Consider the following 13,456-nt stretch of genomic DNA (forward strand, 5'->3'; position numbering starts at 1 on the left):
ACCAGCCATAGCCAGCAGATCCATTTCCATAGCCGACTTCCAATGCCAACTTTGCGGGCAAGTATCTTGGCTTCCCAGCAAAACGGACAGTCCAGAAAGGCTCTGGAACTAAGGGTGCCGGAAAATCAGTGGTGGACCTGTCTAGGGCAAAAAACTGTTTCCATCTTACTTCCCGTAGTATTCAGATGCCATGGGCTATTAAGAACACAGCTACTAATTTAACAGAGGCCTTTGTAAATGATAAGCGGTCGCTTCTATTGACACTTGTGCCAAGGTACAGTATTAAACAAAGTAACATGCAATCTTTAGTTATTGCTTTTGAAATGACCTTTATTTTTGAAAATCCTTAAGGAAAAATTAACTTTTTTGCAAGTCTGAAACTCTCTAGCCCCCAACCCACATTCCCCCATTGACACAATCGTTTTTATAAAGTAATTTTATTTTACACGAGGTGTCTTAGCAATGCAACTATCGTATTATAACAGAACTACTTGTATTAAATATGGACTGCGTGGTCAATAATGTAGTACTTAACATGGTTGCTAAAATAACACATTCATCCGAGAAAATACAAAACTAATATGTGAATTACTGGAATTAATTAAGTTTGACAATTGTTCATCAAATTACGGTAATACAGTGTGGGCGAAACCAGATCATCCTTCAACAGACGTACACCTTGGTTGAAAGAGCGTTCAGCATGTCCTCGGATAATGCGGAGATTGCAAATGAGCTTGGCTATCAGATGATATTACAAGGAAAAATGAAAGAAGCAGTGAGATGGTACAAAACAGCAATGTCACTGGATGAAACTAGTATCCCTGCAGTAACAGGTATGATTCTTTTCACCTGCATTTTTTGCGAAATTACCTTTTCTTTTGCGTGTGTGAGGTTGTGCTTGGGGAAAGTGAAGACATAGAACCTAGTACAGCACAGGAACTGGCCCTTTGGTGTCCATGCCAAACATGAAGCCAAGTTTAACTAATCCCATCTACCTGCACGTGATTCCTCCATTCCCTGCATATTCATGTGTCTATCTAAAAGCCTCTTAAATGCCTCTATCGTATCTGCCTCCATCACTACCCCAGGCAGCACGTTCTATGGCACACATCACTCCTTGTATAAAAACATCTATCTCTATATAACTAAAAGTCTTCATCTTGTTTGTGCCCACGATGTGTCTCTGTGTCAATCTGGTTAATTCCTTTCTTCTTCCAAATGCTCGGCCACAGCCTTCACATTTTCACACATCCTACTCACATTTTTCCCGTGGTGGCGATAAACATCTTCCCGTCGCATTTCCTATATTTCCGAAGTTATTAATCGTTGAAATTTTAAAAGCAGTCCGATTTCTTCAAACTCACCCATTTCGGGGAAAAAAATCCGAGTGATGTCACAATGCACTCGCAAGGCAGGACGGGCCACTCCAAAAGGGAGGGGAACTCCAGCGCACCAACCGCCCCTCACCCCCACCCCCCTCCCCCCCACCCCAACCGCCCTGCCCCTCCCCACCCACCAGATTGGTCTCCTCTCCTGTCAGTCCACGCCACGGCCGGGACGGTGACGCCCCTTCTGCACGGCGGCCTCTCCCACCTCACTCACAAACTCCTCTCTCCCCTCCCCACAGTAACTTGTCTACCATCTCCCCCACCACCGGCGGCGGCCACGGGGGAGGGGGGGGTTCAGTGGAGACCCGGTCACGTCTCTCTCTCTCTCACTCACCCCTCTCCCCTGCCCGCCCCCTGCGGGAATGGCCGTCCCGACTACCCGTCCCCCCTGGTGAATGGCTGCGACCGTCTGTCTCCTCCGCCACCGCTGCGGTAACTCACCCTCACGGCCCTCTCGGAGGAGATCTTCTCCACCAGCTTGTCGAAACTCCTGGTGCCCACCGTGACAAACACCGACTCCATCCCGGCCCGGCGGCAGCAGCGAGCAGGCAGGCAGATAGGCGCGTAGGCAGTGAGGGGACGGGTCGAGCGGCAGCAACGGGTGGGCAGCATGGGGACAGCCAAGCGGCGGCTGAGCTGGAGTGGGCGGAGGGAGGGAGGGAGAGTTGGGTTGCAGGGTGGCCGAGCAGTTTGCGTGGAGTTTGCGACACAGACAGACAGACAGACAGACAGACAGACAGAGCGAGCAAACTGGTCATTTTATGGGTACTTGTAAATGGGAAATCCTTTATTTGACTAGAAGATTATTTTTCATTGCTCGTCGCAATTGCAGGCATTATAAGATGCCAACTAATCAAAGGACAGCTAGAAGATGCAGAGCAACAACTGGACTTTCTTAATGAAATACAACAATCTATTGGAAAATCTGCGGTAAGGGTGTTTTTGATTTTGTTTCATTTAATTTCAAGTATTTAGACTGATGCATTTCTGCAAACTACTTTAACAAAAGGAATAACCTAGTATCTAAAACTAAATCTACAAATTTCTATATATTCTGATCAAGTGATTCGTGAGAAAGGCTTTGAAAGATAAGAAAGGAGTTTGAAAGGAAGCAAAGGGGTTAGAAATTTACATGAACTTACTTCAAATCAAACCCATCTCCATCATAGAGTCATAGAGCTGTATAATACAGAGGCAGGGCTTTTGGCACATCTAGTTCATGCTAACCAAGTTGGCATATTGGGCTTGTCCCATTTGCCTGCATTTGACCCTATCCCCCAATCCCTTCCTTTCCATATCTGTCCACACATTTTAAAAAACGACACAGTGCTGGAGTAACTCAGGGGGTCAGGCAGCATCCCTGGAGAACATCAATAAGTGACGTTTTGGGTCAAGTCCTTCAGACTGATTGTGAGGGGGTGGGGGGGGAGGGAAGAAGAGAGCTGGAAAAAGGGTGACAGGACAAAGCATGTCAGGTAATAGGTCAAAGCAGGTGACGGAGGGGGGGTTATAATAGGCAGATGGTTGGAACAAAATCAAGAGGTAAGAAAGAAAGGTGTGAGATAGGTTTGAAGAGTTTCAGATTGTAAAGCCAAGGGTGGAAAGTGGCAGGGGAGAAATAAGTGGGAGTTCAGGTGTGGCACAGGGGAGGAAAGGGATGGGGGGTGGGGGGGGGGGAAGAGATGGGGAGAAAGAGGTGGGAGGGTTTCTGTGGCACAGCGGTAGAATTGCTGCCTTACAGCGCCAGAGACCTGGGTTCAATCCTGACTGGGTGCTGTCTGCGGAGTTTGGACGTTGTCCCTGTGACCGCATGGGTTTTCTCCGAGTGCTCTGGTTTCCTCCCACGCTCCAAGATGTGCAGTTTTGTAGGTTAATTGGCTTTGGTAAAATTGTAAATTGACCCTAGTGTGTAGGACAGTGTTAATGTATGAGGTCATCGCTGGTAGTCACGGTGGGTCGAAGGGTCTGTTTCCACGCTGTATCTCTGTATCTGCATCTAAACTATCAAATTAATAAACCTAAACCTAATCAGGTATTGTTTTTCCGCCAACTGGAAAGCAAGCACACAACCTTCTCACTGTACCTTGGAACCTAAACCTAAGGTAGACCCAAAAAGCTGGAGGAACTTAGCAGGTCACACAGCATCTCTGGAGAAAAGGAATGGGTGACGTTTCGGGTAGACACCCTTCTTCAGACTGGCGCCTTTCCAGATCCCGGACGAGGACAGGTCCAGTGAACTTGCTTGTAGCATGCACTAATATAATCAATTAGCTTGCGTATTCCTCCTAATCTACAAACAACAGTCATCTGTATTTTAAACTGAGGTGTTTTCCTAAATGATGGAAACAGAAGTTATTCATTACTGCAGGCAGCAAGCATGTCCTGCTTATCTTTAAGAAGCGAAACAAGCTCATTTTATCTCTTTATGTTTTTGCAGCTGCATAATCCTCATGATTTTGTGTCTATCTCATGATTTACTTATTCCTCTATGTGAGCCCAATTGTTTTCTAAGCGAACCCGCTTGCTCGACATAGGGACTATTAGCAGGCAACCATTTTAGCTGAAAAGCCTGCTTTAACTCTTCCATTACAGTCACCTGCAGGTTTTGCTTCCAAATATACAGCACCGTGACTTAGAAATCTATCCCAAAGCACAAATTGCTGGAGGAACTCAGCGAGTCAGGCAGCATCTCTCTCTGAAGGGCATCGATAGGCGATGTTTCAGGTCGGGATCCTACTTCCCCAACCACGTTCATAAGACACAGGAGCAGAATTAGGTCATTAGACCAGTGGAGTTTGCTCTGCCATTCAATCATGGCTGATCTTTTTTTCCTCGCAACCCCATTCTCCTGCATTCTCCCCGTAACTTATCAATCTCCACTTTAAAAATACCCAATGACTTGACCTCCACCATCTGTGGCAATGAATTCCATATTATAAAAGTATCTTCACCTTACTCGAGACGTTGTCTAAGAAATATATCGTTATTCCTTCAGCATGGCTGGGTTGATATCATTATGCCTAGATGATAGTAGCCAAACCAACACGAGAAGCTTGTTGCATTCCAGGACAAGACAGCATGCTTGATTATCAAAATGTAAAATGTTTCGCCAATCCTTGCACTTGGTCCGCGAAGGCCGACTAAATCTCCCGGTTGCTAACCATTTTAACTCCCCTTCCCATTCCCACACTGAACTTTCTGTCCTGGACCTCGCATTGCCAGAGTGAGGTCACACACAAACTGGACGAACAGCACCTTAGCTTTCGCTTGGCAGCTTACATCCCAGCGGTATGAACAATGAATTCTCCAATTTTAGGTAACTTCTACGAACATCTCCCTTTCCCCTCCCTTTCCCCTCCCCTCCACCACCCCCCCTCCCTCCTCCTCACACACATAGGGTATGTGTGTGAGGGGGGGGGGGGGGGGGGGGGGGGGGGGGGGAAGGGAGATGTTCGTAGAAGTTACCTAAAATCGTTGTGAGCTGAAGAGGGTCTTCAGCTCACAACGGTTTCCATAGTTTCTACAAACACATCCCTTTCCCCTCCCATTCTCCTCCCCCCCCCACCCCCACCAGCACGTATCCCTCAGATTCACAACGGTTTCTATCCAACAATCTGCCTATCGGGGATCCTCTACTCCTGAGGTCATCTGTTGTCGGGCCATGACCTGCCTTTTTGCTTCTAGTTTTTTCCTCCCCTCCTTACGACAATCAGTCAGAAGAAGCGTCGCGACCCTTGAGACTTCACTTTAGAGAGAGCACGTGGAAACAGTCCCTTCGGCCCATGAGTACATGCCGACCAGCGATCACCCCATACACTAGCACTATCCTACACATTAGGCTCAATATACAATTTTACCGAAGCCTGTATATCTTTGTATGTAGGAGGAAACCAAAGCACCCAGAGAAAACCTACAGGGAGAATGTACAAACTCCATGCAGACAGCACCCGTAGTCAGGATCTAACCTGGGTATCTGGTGCTGTGAGGCAGCAACCTTATCACTGCGCCATTGAGCTGACCTGAAAAGTCCATATTCTCTAGAAATTCTGCCTGACCTGCTGACTTACTCCAGTACTTTGTGTCTGCTTGATTGTCACTTTGTCCACCACACTAAACATTCATTCCCTCCATCTCTGCATCGAGGCTGTTGTCTGCATACCACCAACAAAATATTTTGCAGCAAAAGGTTGGGACTCTACCACCTACAAAATCCCTCCCAAGTCCTGCATTACCCTGACTTGAAAATACATTTCCATTCCTATGTCTAAATCTATGCACTCCTTTCCCAACCATATCATAGGAACTGTGACAAAATATGGTTCACCATTTCCTCTTCAAGGACGTTTGGGGGTGGATAATAAGTACTGGCCTTACTGTTGTTGGCCAGATCCTGAAATATGAATAAATAATAACACTGTGAGATAAACTTCAATGGGCAGACGGCATTAGTTCAAATAAGTGGCTCGCCATCCCATTTTTGAAGGGCTTCAGAGATGAGCAATAAATTGTCTGACGGTGACACTAATGCAACTGCTAACTCCCAAGACTGCAGCGATAGACACAAACTAGAGCAGTTTAATAATGAGTACATAGGTCTGCAGCAGGGAAAATGTCATGTTGCATGCTGTTACATCTTGACAAAATGGTCATTGATAGAGAGGAGTATGCATTGTAAGAATCCAGCAGATAAGGGGTGGGTGGAAAGAGCAGTCTATGTTCTTCCATTGTCTCATTGAAAGCTATTTAAATTCAAGCAGCAGCACACAACACTTTTAGTTGTGTTTTGGCTTAATGGAGACTGCCCTCAAGGGTTGGAGCCCTGACAATGGCCCTGAATATTTTGGGGAGCAAAGCAGACTGCCATTTGAAAGAATGTTGTTTGTTCCATTTGCAAAGTCTGAACCATACGTGCATGAGTAGACATGAGTGAACACATTGCAAATGTATTTTCAAATTCCACATAGCCAAATAATATTGAATACCTATTGGGGCAGCACAGTGGCACAGCGGTAGAGTTGCTGCCCGACAGCACCAGAGACCTGGGTTTGATCTTGACTCCTGATGCTGTCTGTATGGAGTTTGTATGTTCTCCCCGTGACCGCATGGGTTTTCTCCAGATGCTCTAGTTTCCTCCCACATTTCAAAGACGTGCGGGTTTGTGGGTTAAAATTGTCCCCAGTATGCAGGATAAAACTCTTGTACGGGTGTTTGGTGATCAGTGCAGACCTGGTGGGCCCAGGGGCCTGTTTCCATGCTGTATCTCTATGCTAAAAAAAGCTGTAGGAAGGAACAGCAAATGCTGGTTTACACCGAAGATAGACACAAAGTAATTCAGTGGATCAGGCAGCATCTCTGGGGAAAGGAATAGATGACCGACATTTCGAGTCGAGACCCTTCTTCAGACTCTGAGTCTGTCTCATTTAGAGCCTGTAGAAGGGACTCGAGCCAAAACATCCGTCACCTATTTCTTTTCTCCAGAGATGCTGCCTGACCCACTGAGTTAATCCAGCATTTTGTGTCTATCTATTTAAAAAGCTGATGGGTGGGGGCTGGCTTCATGCTTGGTCGCTCGCATCCCTTCATCAAAGTGTGCACCGAGTTAATAACTGATTGGAAATCCTGGCTTCTAGAAGTAATTTTCTGCGTAAACAATAAACCAACCTTTTTTTCTTCCCAGGAATTGTCGTATTTGTGTGCGGTTTTGGCAGTGAAAAAGCACAAAAGACAAGATGAAGTTATTAATTTGTTGAACGATGCTGTTGACACCCATTTTTCTTCACTGCAAGGCCTGCCACTTGGAATTCACTACTATGAAAAATTAAATCCTGACTTTTTATTAGAAATAATTCATGAATACCTCGCCTTCTGTCCCACGCAGGTAAAAACCTTAATTTAATATTCACAGAAGTATACTTGGAAGCATAACGAACATCATTTTTGTGGAAAAGGAAAGACAAACTCCACACAGCCAAACAGTCAAAATGTAGAAACAAGGAACTGCAGATGCTTGTTTACTAAGGAAAGGCTCAAACTGTTTGGGGGCGGTAAGGTGGCGCAGTAGTAGTGTTGCTGCCTTACAGTGGCAGAGACCCGGGTTCGATCCTGACTACGGATGCTGTCTGTACAGAGTTTGTACGTGGTCCCCGTGACTGTGGGTTTTCTCCGGGTGCTCTGGTTTCCTTCTACACTCCAAAGACGTACAGATTTGTAGGTTAATTGGCTTCAGTAAAAATTATAAATTGTCCCTAGTGCTTGTGTATAGGGTGATTGCTGATCAGCGCGGCCTCGGTGGGCTGAAGGGCCTGTTTCCACACTGTATCTCTAAGCTAAAAACTAATCTAATGATTAAACAATTAGTACAAATGCTTTTACTAGTGGAAGTATCAGTTATTTAAACTTATTTCTGATGTGTGCTTTGTGTTTAAAGTTGCCAAGGAGCAAAAAGATAGTTATTAACAAAGATGCATGGCCTTGGGAAACTGCAGCAGATCTACTTTGTATTGTTGCGGCAGTTGGAAACTGGGGCAGTCTGCATAACAATAATCGCCAGAAAGAATGTGCCTTAATCTTCCATTCATATCTGGATACCTAAATATAAACACACAAATATACGCTGGAATAAATGGATCTTACTCATGAAGAAGCAAAATACTATATACTTTGGAAATTTCAGCAAAGAACAGAAAATGGTGGTAATAGTCATCAAGTTGCAGAAATATGGCAGCAAGTTTTAGGGTGATAAACTTTCAAAAGATTTTAAATATATTTGATTTGTTGATTCCTTCCAACATTAGTTACTTTTAGGACATACTTTCCACGTGTAAATTCACTGCTTTATTTGTGACGGTACTGGCACCTCTAACGTGACATTTATGTTTATTAATTGTGCTTAGCTTAAGGAGAATGTAAATTAATGAATTGGAACATTTATTTGTTGATACTTTTTTAGAGTTGTAGTATCATTATTTTACGCTTAAGTATCCCCAATGTTGGGTATATTGATGGAAACAAAATATTGATAAGTGTAGCTTAATTTTTGATTGATAAGTGTACCGACTCCTTATTCTCTACAGAAAGAGCACTGTATAAATGTAATTGGCTGGAGTAGTGGGTCAGTGGAGGGGATGTGGAAAAGTAGTTATCTTTCTAACATTCCTGCTGACTTGTACAGTTATTAGATCTAATTCTTTAAAAACAAATGTTTAAAAAAATCTGTTGAGCATCTCTGAAGACATAAACCCTGCATACGTTTTAAAGTTATCTCAGTAGTTCTTTAAATGTCTTGCTTTGAAATTGTTCGATATATTTCAGTGAAAAACAATGTAAACTTGATATACTCAGGTTGTCTTTAGTCATGATAGTCTCATCTTCTTTCAGCCTGCAACTCCTGGCCAACCTCTATCTCCATTGCTGAAACAATGTGCATCCGTGCTGGAGACTATCGTGAAGACAGTGCCAGGACTATTGGAGGCTGCCTTTTTAATGGCCAGGGTCAAGTACTTGGCAGGTATTTCATGATGTTGAACATACTTTATTGTCACATGTAGTTATGTACTGAGGTACTGCGAAATTGTTTGTTTTGCATACATTCCAGTATAATCATACTATAGATAAGCACAATCACAAATAAGTACAAAGTGCAATGATTGTAGTGTAATAATAGACTTCACAGAGGGTACACAAAGAGTTGCCATGGTTCTGCCGCTCACAAAGTTTCAAATTTCTTAAGAGTACAGTCATATCTTGCCCTTAAAGGCCCGTTGTCCTGGTAACACCGATCCTCTCCTCTGTCCGCCGCCATCTTGAAAACTGCCTTTATCCAGCGTCCGTCACTGACTCCCTTCACCCTCCGCCCCTGTTCCCAGTCTTAGGGGTCAAGCTGGAGACAAGCCACAGACGACTCCAGCAAGTTCCTGGTTCCATAGCGCGAGCCAGGCCTGTTGTTGAGATATGGTCGCGGCTCACTGGGAACCTGCTTCTGCAGTGGTGTGTAAAACATGGGGGTCTTTTAATATTGCAACTATTCTCCTCTCTGTGTTGGGAGGGAAAATATAAATACAGTGTATTGTGAATTATTTCTGATATCATTACCCAATCATGATCTGCAGAAAAAAAATGGAAACGAGGAACTGTGGTTGCTGGTTTATCAAGGAAAGACTCAAAATGCTTGAGTAACTCAGTGGGTCAGGCAGCATCCATGGAGAATGCGTCGATGCACAGCTATTTTCAGGTCCTTCCAAAGATGTTCGATCAGGTTCAAGTCCGGGCTCTGGCTGGGCCAGTCAAGGACATTCACAAACTTGTCACAAAGCCACTCCTGCATTGTCTTGACTGTGTGCTTAGGGTCGTTGTCCTGATGGAAGGTGAGCCAAGGTGACCAGGTGATGAGCGGTGCCTGGTTTACTCCAGACGTGACGCTTGGCATTCAGGCCAAAGATTCTCAGACCATGAGAAACAAGATTCTCTGGTCTGATGAAACCAAGATTGAACTCTTTGGCCTGAATGCCAAACGTCACGTCTGGAGGAAACCAGGCACCGCTCATCACCTGACCAATACCATACCTACAGTGAAGCATGGTGGTGGCAGCATCATGCTGTTGGGATGCTTTTCAACGGCAGGAACTGAGAGACTAGTCAGGATCGAGGGAAAGATGAACGGAGCAAAGTACAGAGAGATCTTTGATGAAAACCTGCTCCAGAGTGTTCTGGACAGGGGTGGAGGTTCACCTTCCAACAGGACAACGACCTGAAGCACACAGTCAAGACAATGCAGGAGTGGTTTTGTGACAAGTTTGTGAATGTCCTTGAATGGCCCAGCCAGAGCCCGCTGAATACCCACGCAGTCACAGGGAGAGCGTACAAACTCCATACAGTCAGCACCTGTAGTCAGGATCGAACCCGGGTCTCTGGCACTGCGAGGCAGCAGGTCTTCCACTGCGCCACTGTGTTGCCCAAACCTCTAAGGCAAATGAATTGTATGTAAAGTTGACTTGAATGAATAGATGAAATAATAGACCAAAGGGCCTGTCCCACTTTGTGATTTTTTTCGGCGACTGCCGGCATCATTGACTGACGTATCAGGTCACCGAAAAATTTGACACGGCAGTGATGCGGTGTGATGACGTATGACGCGCGGTGTTTTTTCAAGTGTCGCAAATTTTGTTTTGTCGCGGCTGGATTTTGAAATGTTCAAAATCTTTTGTCGACCCTGATATGACGCCGACAGTCACCGAAAAAATCGCCAAGTGGGACAGGCCCTTTGGGAAATGTTTTGACAATATTCTTAGCTGATTACAAACTGAAAATGCTGCAGAAAGCAGTGGATTTAAACTTTACAGCTTTTCTGCTTTGTTCTTTAACAGGTGATGTTGATGCCGCCCAGCTCAATCTGCAACATTGTTTAGAACAGAATCCTTCATCTGCAAATGCCCATCTCCTGATGGCCCAAGTTCACTTGTCTCAAGAAAATTTCAAACTCTGCTCACATTCCCTAGAAATGTGTTTGAGTTATAATTTTGAAGTAAGTAATAGCGTCCAAAACATAGAACAGTTCAGCACAGGAATAGGCCACGATATCCCTGCCGAATATGGTACCGTTAAACTATTCTCCTCTGCCTGCACATGATCCATATCCCTCCATTCTCTGCATATCCATGTGCCTATCTAATAGCCTCTTAAACACCACTATCATATTTGTCTCCACCACCACCAAACTTGACCTGCGCATCTCCTTTAAATTTACCCCGGTCTCTAGTCTTTGGCATTTCCACTGTGGGGGAAAAAGGTCCTGATTTGTTATTCTATTTGCCTCCCATCATTTTATATACTTCTATCAGGTCTTGTGATATATCAGAAGCTGACCATGAGGTCAGCATATTGTCAAGTGAAATTTTAAACTTTCTTTAATTTCCAAATCATGTTTTTAATATTCGGACCTTTATAGAAATCTAGAAGTGATGCCTCTTTTTATTCCAATTTCCGGTCCTTGAACATAGAACAGTACAGCACAGGAACAGATCCTACAGTCTGCAAGGTCCGTGCTGAACATGATGCCAAGTTAAACTAATTTCCTCGATCTGCATGTGATCCATTTCCCTCCACTTCCTGCATATCCATGTACCAATGCAAAGCCTCTTAAATGCTTCTATCCTATCTGCCTCCACCACCACTCCCGGCAGTGTGTTCCAGGCACCCACCATCCTCTGTGCAAAAAAACCTTGCCCTGCGCATCTCCTTTAAATTTTGCCCCTCTCACCTTAAAGTTATGCCCTCTAATATTTGACATTTCCACCTCTCGGAGAAAGGTGTCTCAATGTCTAAAGGGCCTGTCCCACTTAGGTGATTTTTCAGGCGGCTGCCGGCGAATGTCAAGTCGTAGCAGGTCGGTGAAAAATCGGCGAGTGGAACGGCGACTGTCAGAGTGGAACACACACACACATACACACATCGATTCCTTCACCAGCCAGTTATGCAGGCGGGGACAGGGCAAGCAGGGGGAGCGCTGTCTGAGTGAAATTCACACAGTGCAAAGCCAATGTGATACAGACACACTCCACGATGAACAGGAAGGTTGGCGTTGTAATTAAGACGGTGAAAGCACAGTGTACGGGAAGGGTCACTTAAGTCCTTTAAAAGAGGGGTGGAGAAGGGGAAGACGGGGTGGGTAGAAGGAGTGGAGACAACTTTTAAGAAGCCAGAGATACATGGCTGTGAAGCTTGGCGGACATTAAGATTATCCTTGGTTCTGAAAACTACTGTTTCCATTTTTTTTCCCAATGAGCCAATGAAATTCACCGATCAGCACCGGCTACAACCTACGAGAACCTACGACCTCCTGGCGACCCACTACCACTGCATCTACGGCACGAGAATTCTCGCTATTCTCCATTGGCGGCTTCATTCTGGTCGACCAGAATGAAGCCGCGACTAGTTCCGAGAATGCGGGAACTACTCACGACCATGAAGGCGACTCCCGGGCAACCACCTGTGAACATGTGGCGACTGCATAGTATCCTGTAGTCACCTAAGTGGGACAGGCCCATTAGTCACATTTGACACTGGGAGAAAGGTGAATAAATAAGACAAAAGCAATTCGAAACCTTGATCTTGTTTCCATAATTTTTATTATTTACTGTTCCAGGTTCGGGAGCATCCTCTGTACCATTTGATTAAAGCCCAGACTCAGAAGAAAATGGGGGATGTTCAGGAAGCGATTAAGACCTTGCAGATCGCTACAGGTTTACCTGCGATGAAAAAACCTGGAAGTGCATCCAAATCTAAAAGCAAAATCGTTGAGTTTAGTGCAGCCGATCGTGTTTCCATTTTCCTGGAGCTGGCAGATGCCCATTGTAGCATCGGAGAACAGGTAATACAGAAGTACTTTCTACGTAAAGCAGAATAATGATTGCAGTTTTTACAATTTAAGTACGATTTGGATTCAAACAAATTGTAATTTCAGAGATGTTCTGGAAATATGATAAAACCTAACCTTTGTTCCTACCCCAAGTTAGTCATAGTCAGACAGCACAAAAACAGGCTCTTCGGCCCAACTCGTCCATAGCGACCAGATGCCCCAGCTAAGCTAGTCCCATTTGCCTGCATTTGGCCCATATCCCTCTAAACTCTTCCTATCCACAGAACTCATGAACAGCTTCTCCCCCGCTCACGTCCAGCAGAAGGTACAGAAACTTGAAAACGCACACCACCAGACTGGAACTGTTTCTTCTCTCTGTTATCAGGCTTCTGAATGGTCCTTCCATTAGCTCGGCTCAGTTCAATTCACCTCTATCCCATTACAGACATTGGACTTTGTCTTTGGAACTGGTGCACCACAATGTTGAGAACCATATTCTGCAACCTGTATCTTTGCTTTATTTGTTGCACGGGTTTAATGTGATTGTATTCATGTATAGTAGTGTCTGATTGGATTGCATGCAAAACAAAGCTTTTCACTGTACCTCGGTACGTGACAATAATAAACTTAACATAAACCCAAGCCCTACCCATGTAACAGTCCAAGTGATTTTTAAATGCTGTTATAGTACCTGCCTCAACTACCTCCTCTGGCA

The 13,456-nt window shown here is 44.8% G+C and overlaps 1 protein-coding gene across 2 annotated transcripts in view; it reads left to right on the plus strand.

Annotated features, from left to right (window-relative positions):
- The window catches only part of ttc21b (tetratricopeptide repeat domain 21B), a 58,820-nt gene that overhangs the window by 13,825 nt on the left and 31,539 nt on the right, over positions 1-13,456 (plus strand). For both annotated transcript variants that reach the window (XM_033024175.1, XM_033024176.1), the window contains 6 exons: positions 641-833; positions 2,221-2,318; positions 7,066-7,266; positions 8,766-8,895; positions 10,751-10,908; positions 12,529-12,753. In XM_033024175.1, the coding sequence (XP_032880066.1) occupies positions 641-833; positions 2,221-2,318; positions 7,066-7,266; positions 8,766-8,895; positions 10,751-10,908; positions 12,529-12,753 (1,005 nt within the window). The remainder of the gene's footprint in view (positions 1-640; positions 834-2,220; positions 2,319-7,065; positions 7,267-8,765; positions 8,896-10,750; positions 10,909-12,528; positions 12,754-13,456) is intronic.

This window comes from Amblyraja radiata, chromosome 7, assembly GCF_010909765.2.
Source record: "Amblyraja radiata isolate CabotCenter1 chromosome 7, sAmbRad1.1.pri, whole genome shotgun sequence".
NCBI lineage: Eukaryota > Metazoa > Chordata > Chondrichthyes > Rajiformes > Rajidae > Amblyraja > Amblyraja radiata.